Source organism: Solanum pennellii, chromosome 10, assembly GCF_001406875.1.
Source record: "Solanum pennellii chromosome 10, SPENNV200".
In the NCBI taxonomy this organism is placed as follows: Eukaryota; Viridiplantae; Streptophyta; class Magnoliopsida; order Solanales; family Solanaceae; genus Solanum; species Solanum pennellii.
In genome coordinates this window covers 4,421,828-4,435,848 of record NC_028646.1, presented here as the reverse complement: position 1 = coordinate 4,435,848, position 14,021 = coordinate 4,421,828, and the positions used below count along the sequence as shown (strand labels likewise).

Genomic DNA, 14,021 nt, shown 5'->3' with positions numbered 1-14,021 from the left:
AAACATTCAGCTTTTAGTATCCATTGCCATTCTTTTTTTTTAAAACTTGGTCTAAGTTGTTAAATTGCCTCAGTTGGACACGAGTTGAACTTTTTGGTAATATAAAATGGTGATGACATGAGTTAGAACTTTAATATAGAAATGAGGATTCATATAACTGTTAATCTTCTTGTAGAGAAGAAGTAGAAGTGAAGAAACAGAGAAGAGATAGAGAGTGAGGAAGAAGATGAGAGAAAAACGTGAACCTCTCTTCTGTATATATTTTCTAATGCCCATTCTGTACACACAACTTGAACATATATACAAAAATAATAAACCAACTTCTAACTAACTTTAACAACTTCTAACTAACTTTAACAACTTCTTTAATGAATAGCCCTCTTAGTTACAATTATTTACACAATGAACCTACTACTAAAGCTTTAAGTAATGCCTTCTTTAATACTCCCCCTCAAGTTTGTAGGTATGAATAGATTCAATACACCAAACTTGGATAGTAGATGTTCATGTTGAGTTCTTCCCAAGCCTTTTGTTAACATGTCTGCTTCTTGTTCTTTGGTGCTCAAGTATTGAGTTTGCACTAAACCATTCTGTATCTTTTCTCTTATAAAATGGCAATCCAATTCTATATGCTTTGTCCTTTCATGCAGCACAGGATTAGCAGCTATTTGGATAGCTGACTTGCTGTCACTATATATAGTTACTGGAGTTTGTACTTCCACTCCAAGCTCCTTGAACAGCTTCACTAACCACACAACTTCAGCCACTGCACTTGCCATACTCCTGTACTCAGCTTCAGTTGAGCTTCGAGAGATGGTTGCTTGTTTCTTAGACTTCCATGATATTAGTGAACCTCCCAACTTAACCATGAAACCTGTAACTGATCTCCTTGTATGTAAACAGCTACCCCAGTCTGAATCACAGTAAACTTGAAGTTCTTTACTCTTTGCACTTGATAATAGAACTCCCAGTCCAGCTTCCTTTTTGATATATCTCACCACTTTGAGAGCAGCATTTAGATGAGATTGTTTAGGCTGATGTAGAAACTGACTTAGTGTCTGTGTAGCAAATGCAATGTCTGGTCTAGTGACATTTAGATATATTAGTTTTCCAACTAATCTTCTGTACACTGATGGCTCTGTCAACAACATATCATCTTTGTTTATTCCATTTATCTCATCATACTCTTTAGTAGTTAATTGTACATAGGGATCTAGTGGAGTAGCAGCAGGTTTTGCAGCACTGAGACCTGCCTCAGAAATGATCTCCAGTGAATATTTCCTTTGATGCATTACAATTCCCTCTTGTGATCTTGCAAATTCAATTCCAAGGAAATACCTGAGATTCCCTAGATCTTTCATTTTGAAGTTTTCTTGTAGGGTGCTTTTGGTTTCTTGAATGAGATTGATATCACTTCCAGTGATCATCAAGTCATCTACATATACTAAAAGTATAACCAGAGATGTACTAGTTTTCTTGATGAATAGTCTTTGTACAAATCCCAATTTGACAAGAACTTCAGTGAGTTTTGCATTCCATTGCCTAGGTGTTTGTTTCAATCCATAAAGGGATTTAGTGAGCCTACACACTGGTTTCTCCCCCTGCACACTAAAGCCCTTTGGAAGCTTAAAACCAAAAGGAAGAACCATATAAACCTCATCATGTAAATCTCCCTGAAGAAATGCATTAGACACATCCATCTGATGAACATGCCAATGTTCTTTAGCAGCTAAGGACAGCACACTTCTAACAGTCACCATTTTCACCACTGGAGAAAAGGTCTCCTGATAATCCAGCCCCTCTCTTTGATTAAATCCTTTTGCCACTAGACGTGCCTTAAACCTGTCAATCTCACCTGAGGCATGATACTTGATTTTAAAAATCCATTTGCACCCAATAGCCTTCTTGTTGTGAGGTAAAGGAACCACCTGCCATGTTTGATTAGACTCCAAAGCTGATATTTCAGCTTGCATTGCTTCAACCCACCTTGGATCCTTACAGGCTTCCTCAAAAGAAGTAGGTTCAACTACAGTACCAAATGAAGTAAGGAAGGCTTGATAAGAAGAAGACAAGTTGTCATAGCCAATGTACTTATCAATGGAATACAAAGGTCTATTGGATTGAAGCTGAGCAGATGCCACATAATCCTGTAGCCATATAGGAGCTTTTGTACTTCTTTGTGATCTTCTTACAGAAGGAGTAGCTTGTGCTGGAGCTACATCTGTATGTACAGCTGTGGTTGGATTAGGCTGGAACAAAGGTGCAACCTCTGAAGATTCATCAACCTTAGGAAACATTTGCCATGCAGTAGATGAAGGAGAAGCAAATGGAAATATAGTTTCTCTAAATAGTACATCTCTGCTGATGAAGAATGTTTTGTCCTTGATATTGTACAACATATATCCCTTTGTATGTGTGCTATATCCCATGTGTACAGCAATGACACTCCTAGGATGAAATTTGTCCTTAATGTGCATATTCTTAGCAAAACAAAGACAGCCTATCACCCTCATATGCTGTAAGGAAGGTTTGCACTTGTGAAACACTTCATATGGAGATTGACCATGCAAAACAGTTGTAGGCAATCTGTTTATAATATATACAGCATTAAGAATGCAGTGTCCCCAAAATCTAATAGGAATGTGACCTTGGAATTTGATAGCTCTTGCAACCTCAAGTATATGTCTGTGTTTTCTTTCAGCTATACCATTCTGTTGAGGAGTGTGTATGCAGGTTCTTTGATGAACAATACCCAAGCTTGTATACAAATGTGTACACTCAGTGTTAACAAACTCAGAACCATTATCAGTACGAATGCTTTTAACTAATAAGTTGAACTGAGTTTTGACTAGAGTAAAGAAGTTCTTCAATACAACACAAACATCACTCTTCAACTTTATTAGAAACAGCCACAACATTCTAGTACAATCATCCACTATAGTGACAAAGAATCTATTACCATCATATGTAGGAGTATGAAATGGACCCCAAACATCTATATGTATCAACTGGAATGGACTAGAAGATATAGTAGAGCTATTTGGAAAAGGAAGTCTTGGTTGTTTAGCTAGAGGACATATTGTACAGTTGTGAACCTCATTTGAACACTTTGTAACTGGAAAATTGAGAGTTTTAGCTAAAACATTAGATGAAGTATGACCAAGTCTTTGGTGCCATAGGACAGTTTGTGAGCTTGACACAGTTTGTGAGCTTGGAGAACCATCATGAACCAAATGAGAGTATGTTTGAGTATTATCTGCAGAAGATGAAGGATGAGGAATGAGATAAAGTCCAGCTTGTTCTCTACCAATCACCTTCACCTGCCCACTGGAGAGATCCTGAATAGTCACAAAATCAGGATAGAAACATACTGCACATTGTAGATCCTTTGTAATTTTTGAGACTGACAACAGACTGAACTTAAAGTCAGGGATAAGAAGCACATTATTGATAATGTCTTGTGAGGTCATACTACTAGAACCTGTATGTGTGATCACTGTACTATCTCCATTTGGTAGTTGTACACTTCTAGGTGCATCAATAGGCAATGGATGTTTATTAATCAATAATTGTGAGTGAGGAGTCATGTGATTTGTTGCACCAGAGTCTATNGCCATGCAGTAGATGAAGGAGAAGCAAATGGAAATATAGTTTCTCTAAATAGTACATCTCTGCTGATGAAGAATGTTTTGTCCTTGATATTGTACAACATATATCCCTTTGTATGTGTGCTATATCCCATGTGTACAGCAATGACACTCCTAGGATGAAATTTGTCCTTAATGTGCATATTCTTAGCAAAACAAAGACAGCCTATCACCCTCATATGCTGTAAGGAAGGTTTGCACTTGTGAAACACTTCATATGGAGATTGACCATGCAAAACAGTTGTAGGCAATCTGTTTATAATATATACAGCATTAAGAATGCAGTGTCCCCAAAATCTAATAGGAATGTGACCTTGGAATTTGATAGCTCTTGCAACCTCAAGTATATGTCTGTGTTTTCTTTCAGCTATACCATTCTGTTGAGGAGTGTGTATGCAGGTTCTTTGATGAACAATACCCAAGCTTGTATACAAATGTGTACACTCAGTGTTAACAAACTCAGAACCATTATCAGTACGAATGCTTTTAACTAATAAGTTGAACTGAGTTTTGACTAGAGTAAAGAAGTTCTTCAATACAACACAAACATCACTCTTCAACTTTATTAGAAACAGCCACAACATTCTAGTACAATCATCCACTATAGTGACAAAGAATCTATTACCATCATATGTAGGAGTATGAAATGGACCCCAAACATCTATATGTATCAACTGGAATGGACTAGAAGATATAGTAGAGCTATTTGGAAAAGGAAGTCTTGGTTGTTTAGCTAGAGGACATATTGTACAGTTGTGAACCTCATTTGAACACTTTGTAACTGGAAAATTGAGAGTTTTAGCTAAAACATTAGATGAAGTATGACCAAGTCTTTGGTGCCATAGGACAGTTTGTGAGCTTGACACAGTTTGTGAGCTTGGAGAACCATCATGAACCAAATGAGAGTATGTTTGAGTATTATCTGCAGAAGATGAAGGATGAGGAATGAGATAAAGTCCAGCTTGTTCTCTACCAATCACCTTCACCTGCCCACTGGAGAGATCCTGAATAGTCACAAAATCAGGATAGAAACATACTGCACATTGTAGATCCTTTGTAATTTTTGAGACTGACAACAGACTGAACTTAAAGTCAGGGATAAGAAGCACATTATTGATAATGTCTTGTGAGGTCATACTACTAGAACCTGTATGTGTGATCACTGTACTATCTCCATTTGGTAGTTGTACACTTCTAGGTGCATCAATAGGCAATGGATGTTTATTAATCAATAATTGTGAGTGAGGAGTCATGTGATTTGTTGCACCAGAGTCTATAATCCATCCTGTATGTGCTATACTAGCTGAAAGAGCAGTAACATTACCTGATGCAGGATAGTTCTCTTGAGCTAGATTTGCACTGGAATGTGAAGTTGAGTCTCTTTCAGTGGTGTTTTGCTTATTTGATTGTCCAAGTATCTGCAGTATTTGATTATATTGTTCCTGCAATGCATTCAACCCTTTGTGATAGTCACCAGAATCTTGTCTATCATCTCTGCCATAACCTTGACTTCTTGGATTCTCAACTCTATTAAACTCAGCATGATCAGTATCACTAATTGCATTGTTAGCAGATGGATATGACCTCCTATCATTACTTGATCTTCCTCTACCTTGATTGTAAGTAGGACCAGTAGAACCTCTCTTCTTTCTCTCATAAATTACAATTATTTACACAATGAACCTACTACTAAAGCTTTAAGTAATGCCTTCTTTAATAATAACCGACCCAACTTATTGAAACTAAAAACATATTTATTGTTGTCTTGTGTTAAACAACCTGAAACAAACATATCCAAGAAAAAAAACAAAGCCAAATCCAAATACAGGACATCTTTTTCACCATTGCTTTCAAAAAAGGTCCTTTTTTTTTTTGCAAGCAAACACCTAACAGATTGGAAGAGGAGCACCATTCCAGCTCTTGAGACACTCCAACAATGGATCAATGAGTTGTCCATTGCACAATGCTGTGAACACCTTGTCAACATCCTCGCCGGGCGATCGGACTCTTTCTCCTGTCAACAATTCTGTTCCAAGTTCTTTCCTCACAAACCTGTACAATGGATATGATCTGCATTCTATGATCCTGTTAGGAATTGAAGGGTTGCCACCTTCAAGAACAACTCTTGCATTCTCAACTTCATTAGGCAACACAACCTTTAATTCGTCCTCGAAAGATCCAATCTGTTGGAAGATTGAGCTGTTCACATTTTTCTCACTTTCACCATTCTTCATTGCATAATCAACAAGGACTTGTCTCAGCTTCTGCATCAAAGGGTAGTTGGAACTGCAAGGATCATCAGCATAGGCAAACAAGTATTCCCTGTCCACGACTAGAAGCAATTCCTTTTCGCAGAATCTTGCTGGATGAAGCTCACCATTAGCATCCATTGTCAAAGTTCTCTTTGCTACTTGGCTAACTGTGTCCTTTACTGCATTCTTCAAGTTTTCCTCCAAATGCCTCAAGTCTATAGATTGGCAAAGTGCCACTAGATAGGTTGATGACATCAGTTTCAAGATATCGACAGCCTCAGCTGTTTTCCTAGCTGAGATTAAGCCCAAGGAATTCACATCTTGGTTGTGTTGCTCAGCACTTTGGACATGGTTAGTTACTGGATTTGCCAAGAACTGAAGTTCCGAGCAGTAAGAAGCCATCGCGATTTCAGCTCCCTTGAAACCATAGTCCAAGCTTGGATCCCTTCCTCCTGTGAGATTAGATGGCAACCCATTGTTGTAATAGTCGTTGACAAGTTCCGAGAACTGAGCAAACATCAATTTCCCAATTGATGCAAGAGCCAATCTTGTATTATCCATAGAGACACCAACAGGGGTGCCTTGGAAGTTACCACCATGCAATGCCTTGTTTCTTGAAACATCGATCAACGGATTGTCATTCACTGAGTTAATCTCCCTCTCAATCATCTTAGTTGCAGCGCGAATGATTTCAATTTGAGGGCCAAGCCATTGTGGAGATGTTCGGAGAGCATAACGATCTTGCTTTGGTTTTTGAAGAGGATCCATTTCATGAAGCTTTTGAGCTGCCCTCACATAAGAGCTGCCATCCAAAATATGTTCCATAATAGCAGCAGCCTCAATTTGACCAGGATGATACTTCAACTTGTGTGTCAAATGGTCAGTGAATTCAGGCTTTCCATTCATCACTTCAGCGAAAATCGCTGATAAAACTTCAGACATTACAGCAAGAATGTTGGACTCAAACAGGACAATTGATGCCATACCAGAACCAACTGCTGTGCTATTTGTAATTGCAAATCCTTCCTTAGGCTGGAACTCGAAAAATCCACCACTAATACCAGCAACGCGGAACGCTTCTTCAGCATTAAGAATCTCACCATTGGGTCCAACAGCCTTGGAATTAGGCCTACCAATGAGCAAACCAGCAATGTAGGATAGAGGGACTAGATCACCCGAGGCAGTGAGCGTGCCACGGAGGGGCAAACACGGGGTGATGTTACTATTGATCAACTTTGTAATTGCTTCCAAGATTTCAAATCTAATGCCAGAGTAGCCTTGAAGCAGAGTGTTGATCCTAACAAGCATAGCTGCCCTTGTTGCTGAATGTGGCAATGTATGACAACTTTCTGTTCCATTGCCAAATATTCCAGCATTCAAGAACCTGTAAATTCAGTGTCATCAACATTAGACTTTGAACTGAATTCTATAAACTATATATATACAAAATAGAACATGTATCATCAAAACAGCATGTGTCGAAGATTCGAGCACAAGCACCCAATTTTTGGATCAAATTATTGACGGTAGAAACATTTTCAGACTAAACTACTAACTCGAGTTATTTTTATTCAATTTCGCATTGTTTAAATACATTTGTTAGTCTTCACACGTCCTTTCAAGTTGATAAAGAATTATTGTTTTTTAGAAAAGAAAAAATTTGAATGAAGTGAAATGATTAAAATATGGGAAAATTGTATATAATGGCAAATTAATAAATCAAATTAATTGTTGTAACCACCCTTTGATTTAATTGTACCCCCGCAAACTGTTTGCCAGTCACCTCTCTCCCTCAAACTCTCGCTCGTCACTCTCCTCTCTCGCTCCATCTCTCGCTCGCTTCCTCTAACTTTTATACAAACATAAGTGTATAAAATATGTTTCTATTTGTATATAGCGAGAGGAAATTGTATAAATACATATATTTTTGTTCCCCTCTCTTCCCTCTTCCAGATCTCGCTCGCCACCCTCGCCTCTCTCGCTTATACAAACATAAACGAAATATATAAATTGTGTTTCTTTTTGTATAAAGCGAGAGAAAATTGTATACACACATGCAAATACATATATGTTCGTCCTATACACTTATAATTATATAATAAAAATACTCCCCTGCCCAGTTCTTTCGCCTTTCTCTCTTTCTCGTTTTATATAAATTCAAATTGTATATATTTTTTCTCTTTCTCCTTTTATACAATTCGATTCAATAGTATATTCCCTGCTCAAGTCTCTTTTGCCTTTCTCTCTTTCTCATTTGTACAATTGTATATAATCTTTCTATACACTTATAATTATACAATTCGTTTTATACAATTCTCTGCCCAATTTTCTTTCTCTTTCTCGTTTTATATATTTTGTTTTATACAATTCGCTTCAATTGTATATGTATAGTGAATTATACAATATATATATTTGATATGAAATGTAATTATACAAACTTTGCTAAGGCATACAAATATAAAATTTATGTTTACTATATGTGAAAGTTGCCCTTAAAATATCCCCTTTTCCATAATCTCACATGCATGATATGTGACATTATTTATTAACTTTATAACACTAATAAATAAACTAATAACTTGCTATAAAAGTCAAATTGCTAATATTATCTTCTTCTTTTTTTACAATTTGACTGTATATACTCTCCTTTCGCTTTTACTTATCATTAATTTTAAAATAGATTTTTATTTTTATTTATCATTTTTTATATTTATTCGCTAAATTACTTTTCAAAATCTAATACTAAATATCATTTAATAAAAATAATTTGATAAAATACATATATTAATAAAAAAATTAATAATTTTATCAAATCAAATATAAACATATAAAAAATAAATCGAGGAAGTACCTCGTAAGAGACGATATTTATAGTGGATCACTTATTTTATTAACTCAAAAAGTAGACCATTAATAGCTATTGCTTCAAAATATCATATACTAAATCTTTTTTAGGCTATCTGATCACATGACAAATAAATATAAGTACGACGGAATTAATAGCACACAAAAATAAGACAATCAGACATAATTTTATACTTCGTCACGAAAAAATAATTTTTATATCATCAGATCACATAAAAAATTCATAAAGTATGCACAGAATCAATAACACAAAAAACAAGATAATTGACATAACACGGAGAGCTATAGAAATCTTTACATAATTAGATCACACGAAGAACAACTAAAACTCTACAAGTACCATCATAATCATCAATGATCCGAAAAAACAAGGTCGAAAAATGTAAAAATAATAAAATTATTTACACTATCAATATTATATATATCGAATAATTTAGATGAAAATTTAGTTGTTTTATTTACCTAATAAGTTCTTTTTGAAGACCACCACCATTTTTTGTTCTTCTTTTAGAATTAGCACCAAAACCAGTAGTAATACCATAAATATCTTTTCCTTTACTAACACTATCCATAATCCAATCACTACTAGCTTTCACACAAGCCCTTGAACTTTCAGAAAGTTCCACTTTGACCCCATTAGTTTTGTTATTAGCATTTGCAATGGATGCAACTTGTCCAATAGTCAAATTCTCACCCTCAAGTTTCACAATTGGCTTCCTAAATTCATTCACCATCTTTTTCACTTCATCTAAATGACTCCCTCTTAAAGATTCAGCAGCCATTTCCCAATTCAATGGATCATGAACACTAACATGTACATTTTGTGCAATTGATGAGGCCATTGGATCAAGAAAATGGCTAGAATTGTAATTGAAAAACTTTAAAGGAAATTGAATTTATTTATACAAAAAAATAATGTTGTGATCTTTTTTTTTTCTTATTTTGGTTGTGATAGAAGGGAATTGTGGTGAGTATAAATAGAGGAACAAATGTATTGGTACGTAAAGATTAAAAGTGGTGAATTTTTAAGTGTAATTAACGGTTGAGATTTGAGGTTAATGTGATTCATTCATGCAACGTTGGATTTTATTTTTTCTTTATTGAAAAAAAGAGAAGATTTTGGTGGGGGTTGGTGGATTTAGGATAGTGTTTGGAGTTGTTTTGGGTTGTTGGGAGAAAAAAACACTCTTGATATTGATTGATGAAATAAATAAAGGATTGATTATCTAAGAATAACATTGTTTTAAAAAGTAATTTTGGGTTCGTGTGGGTGAGGCATTAACAAAATTAAGGGTGTCAAAAGAATATGAAAAATCTAACAAATCGATCGAATTTAATTGTACCGAAGTAATTTATATATTATTTTTTAATGAAATTGTAAATTTTTTTGTTAAGTGTATAACTGTCCTGAATAATTGAAATGATTTTTTTAATTTATAAAAATAAATGAGAAGTTTTCAAACCAAATCAAATATAATAACCTTATATCTATGTAAATATATTTTATATATTAACAATATGTTAAATTCTATATATAAATATATTTTATAACATTTTTTAAGTATAAATATAAATTAGGTTCAAGGTCTTGGTGACTGAGCAACTTTGGGCCTTTGCTTGCTTGTTAGCCTTAAGTTAGATAGGTTTAACATTAAAAATACTATAATAGAATACTATGCAAACACTCGTATTAAAAGTTTAAGATCAAACAATACGGATAAAGTTTTACATTTTTGTTTTCTTGGTTAAGAAGTGTTTTTTTAAGAATACACTTGCTATAATGTTCTAATAATTATGTATTTTGAGGTGATACTTTAAAAATAAAAAAGAATATTCAAAAATTAATCGAACCATACCAATAACGAAGAGAAATCAATATGATTGAGATGATTTTAAAATTTTTAATTTGGGTTAGTACACCATAAAATATCCAAAAAAAATTGGGGTGGTATAATTTTTTTGAAGTAACCAACTGAACCATCCCATTGACACCCCTAGACAAAACGCTTTGAGGTTTACGTATGGAGATTAGTTACGTGAGGCCTACGCCTTAAGTGTCGATTGCACCTCTAAACACACTTAATGCATGTCCAACACTCGCCTAAGAGTTTCTATAAAAAGTATGTGTCAAATTTTTTAGTTAACATTGTTGATCCTCATATATAATTTTTTGATAAATTAATGATTGCTTAATAGTTTTTCATGGATAGAAATAACAGAAAATGAGAATAAGTAGTACTATTGCTAATTTACTAGTTGAGAATATTGCAAGGGTGAATATCACTTATAATTTCTTTGTAAGAAATATATGATCAAATTTTACATCTTTCACTTATCATTGATTTTTGTGTTATTATCCTATATCTCAAAACTATCATCTTCTATTATTTAGTCATGTGAAAATAAATTTTATGTTTATTCACAAAGAAAAATGCATTTATTATGATTCTAACAAAGTTTATTGATTATATGATAGTAATATATATAGAGAATTTGTGATTCTTTAATTGTTTGAAAGTTAAGATGCATGTTACGAGTTGATTTGCATCTCAAAATAGCTTTTTATATAAATCCATTATCTATAGTTTTATACTTGTAAAATTATATCAGAGGGTTTGGTTTATTTTCTATGAGTTCTTATTACGTTTTAAAAAAATTAAACAATTGATGTATTTTTTTTAGAATAATTTTTACCTCCCCCTTTTAAAACACTTAATTTAATTAGACTCCACTTTAATTATCAAAGTAGCAAGACCGTAGATAAAATTCCTAACGTTTATATGTTATGAAATATATTATATCCATCTCCCGATGAGCTTTTACATTTTCTGATCTCTTGGTGATTCGAACTTACAATCTTAAGGTTGACAGTGTGGGGTGTTTACCATTTGAGCATAATTAGTAAGTTTCCCCTTAATGTAATGTATATGACATTCTTTTTGTCTACATGTCTCTATGTAATACTATAAATAAAGAATGATAAGTCATATTATATACACACTTGAAGGTCTCGAAAACACTTATTGGAAAAATTCGAAATCCATCTCTCTAATGATGTTTCTCATATGTTGACTACTTTCTTGTTTTATATTATTTTTTTAAAAATTAATTTCATAACACGTTATTAATACGAAATTTCAAGCTAAATGAAGCCGTCATAATTAACCAAACATATTCGTGAGTCACACGTTAATTTCAGAGATGAAATTGGAGTAAAATTGGTTCATGTCATTGTTGAAAGTTCTTTATTAATATGAGGTATGCAGGTACGCACATCTAACATACATTTCAATTATATTCATCATTTTTAGCAATTAAATATTACTCTTTTTGTCATGGTTTCATCTATATAATATTTTGTTTTAGTTTTTTAGTCATACACGATGAAATTTTCTTTTTAATATGGATAAACTAATTAGCCATAATTTATTTATTTTTTTTACAAAAAAAGAACGTGTCATAGTTAATTTTGTGATGTACTATCAATGAGTTGGTGAGTCAAATAAGGAGTTTTGATGCACTATTTCTATTGGTCAAATTTAATTAAATATGAATAATATGTTCCACCCAGATACTTTTCAAAATATCGAGTTGCCTAATTTGGATGAAATTGTTACCCATTCCAAGCCACTGGTTTTTCGGATCTTTCTGATAAAGTATTCATACAAATATATATTTTATGTATTTTTATTGATTTGTTTTTTTACTTGAGATGTATATAAAAATAATAATAATTAATATAGTGAGTTTATCATTTCAATCCTATTATAATACATATATTATGATAACAATTTTAAATGTTTCGGAAAAAAATTGAAGAATTTGCTTATGTCTATAATCATTAGCGGTGATAATCTATATTTAAAAGGTTTGAGAGTACGTTAATCTCATTGTATTTTGAGTTTTATATATGTTATTAATTAAGGATAAAATGATGGATTCAAGTTCTAATGCATTATACTGATGTCATTCGACCTGCATCCTTTTATGATGCAGATATATGTGTTCATGATTATTAACAAGCGTTTCATTGAAATCACTCTACATTCCATTTAGCTTTGGTGAACGTCCTTGTATTCTAGAGACTTCACAGTTACCTTTCAGTTAGTAGTTTTGAGGTGTCATTGATCTTGTCCCGACATCCTTTCTTAATAGTAGAGGCTTCCTAGATGGATGGTTTTGGAGAGCATTTCAGTTTTCAAATATTATATCTAAACTTATTTTTCATACTAAGTATATTCACAAAGTTTTGAGATTCAATAAACAATTTTTAAACAGTTTTTTTTTCAATTTGATGCTTATGTATGCTCAAGTTAGTCTTCCGCTTGTAGTCAGTCAGGATGAAGGTTTGCTTAAGGACCAATAATATTGATTCTTGAGTGTCGGTCACGTCCCATGTGTTGGCTCGGGTACTGACAAAGATAGACATTAAGTTTGTGAATCAAACTTTGTTTTCTAGGAATTCAAAGAGAGACTTTGGAACAATCCTATTAAAGTTGCAAAATCAACGAGTTCAGGTGCAAATACAAGATACGCATCTCATCAATTTTGCACTAAATATATCTTACATTTTTCTAGCAACTATTCCCTTGGTCCATTTTTATTTATTCACAATATTATAATAAAATAATTTTTTTACTTGTTTACTTTAGAAAATCAAGAGACAGTTTATCACTTAATTTCTAATTTATTCATTATTAATTATAGGCATTTATCAACGTATTTTTAAAAATTTATCTGAATATATTCAGAGAATAATATAGTAAAATTATCAATTTATTTATTATTTCTTAAGAAAAGTATTAAATTAACTTTGAACAAGTAAAGATATAAAGATGGAGGGAGGCAGTAGAAACTAAATTTCTCCAACAGAGAGACTCTAAAATTAAATAAATATAAAAAGCGTAGTTTTAAAAAAGAAAAAAAGAAAAAGTTGTTGTTAAAAATAAATAAATAATGTGTTATGACATTCATTAAGAATAGGGGCCTTCGTGGTTCGATTTAGATCAGTTACTAACTAAAATCAAAATCAAATAATTCTACTGTCACGACCCAAAACCGAGCCGCGACTGGCACCCACACTTACCCTCCTATGTGAGCGAACCAACCAATCTAAACCTTAACATTTTAACCATAATGAACAAAATACGATGCGGAAGACTTAAACTCATTAATAAAAAGACAATTCAATAACTTCTAAAAATCCAACATCTATTATTCCCCAAAATCTGGAAGTCATCACCACAAGAACATCTAT

At 33.2% G+C, this 14,021-nt stretch overlaps 1 protein-coding gene across 1 annotated transcript; it reads right to left on the bottom strand.

Annotated features, from left to right (window-relative positions):
- Positions 1–215: 215 nt before the first annotated feature.
- Positions 216–9,668, bottom strand: LOC107032649 (phenylalanine ammonia-lyase-like). Its single transcript, XM_015234236.2, has 3 exons — positions 9,227–9,668; positions 5,331–7,283; positions 216–408 (listed from the first exon to the last, which is right to left on the bottom strand). The coding sequence occupies exons 1-2, from the start codon at positions 9,604–9,606 to the stop codon at positions 5,534–5,536; spliced, it is 2,130 nt and encodes a 709-aa protein (XP_015089722.1). The 5' UTR covers positions 9,607–9,668; the 3' UTR covers positions 216–408; positions 5,331–5,533.
- Between the last annotated feature and the right edge of the window lie 4,353 nt (positions 9,669–14,021).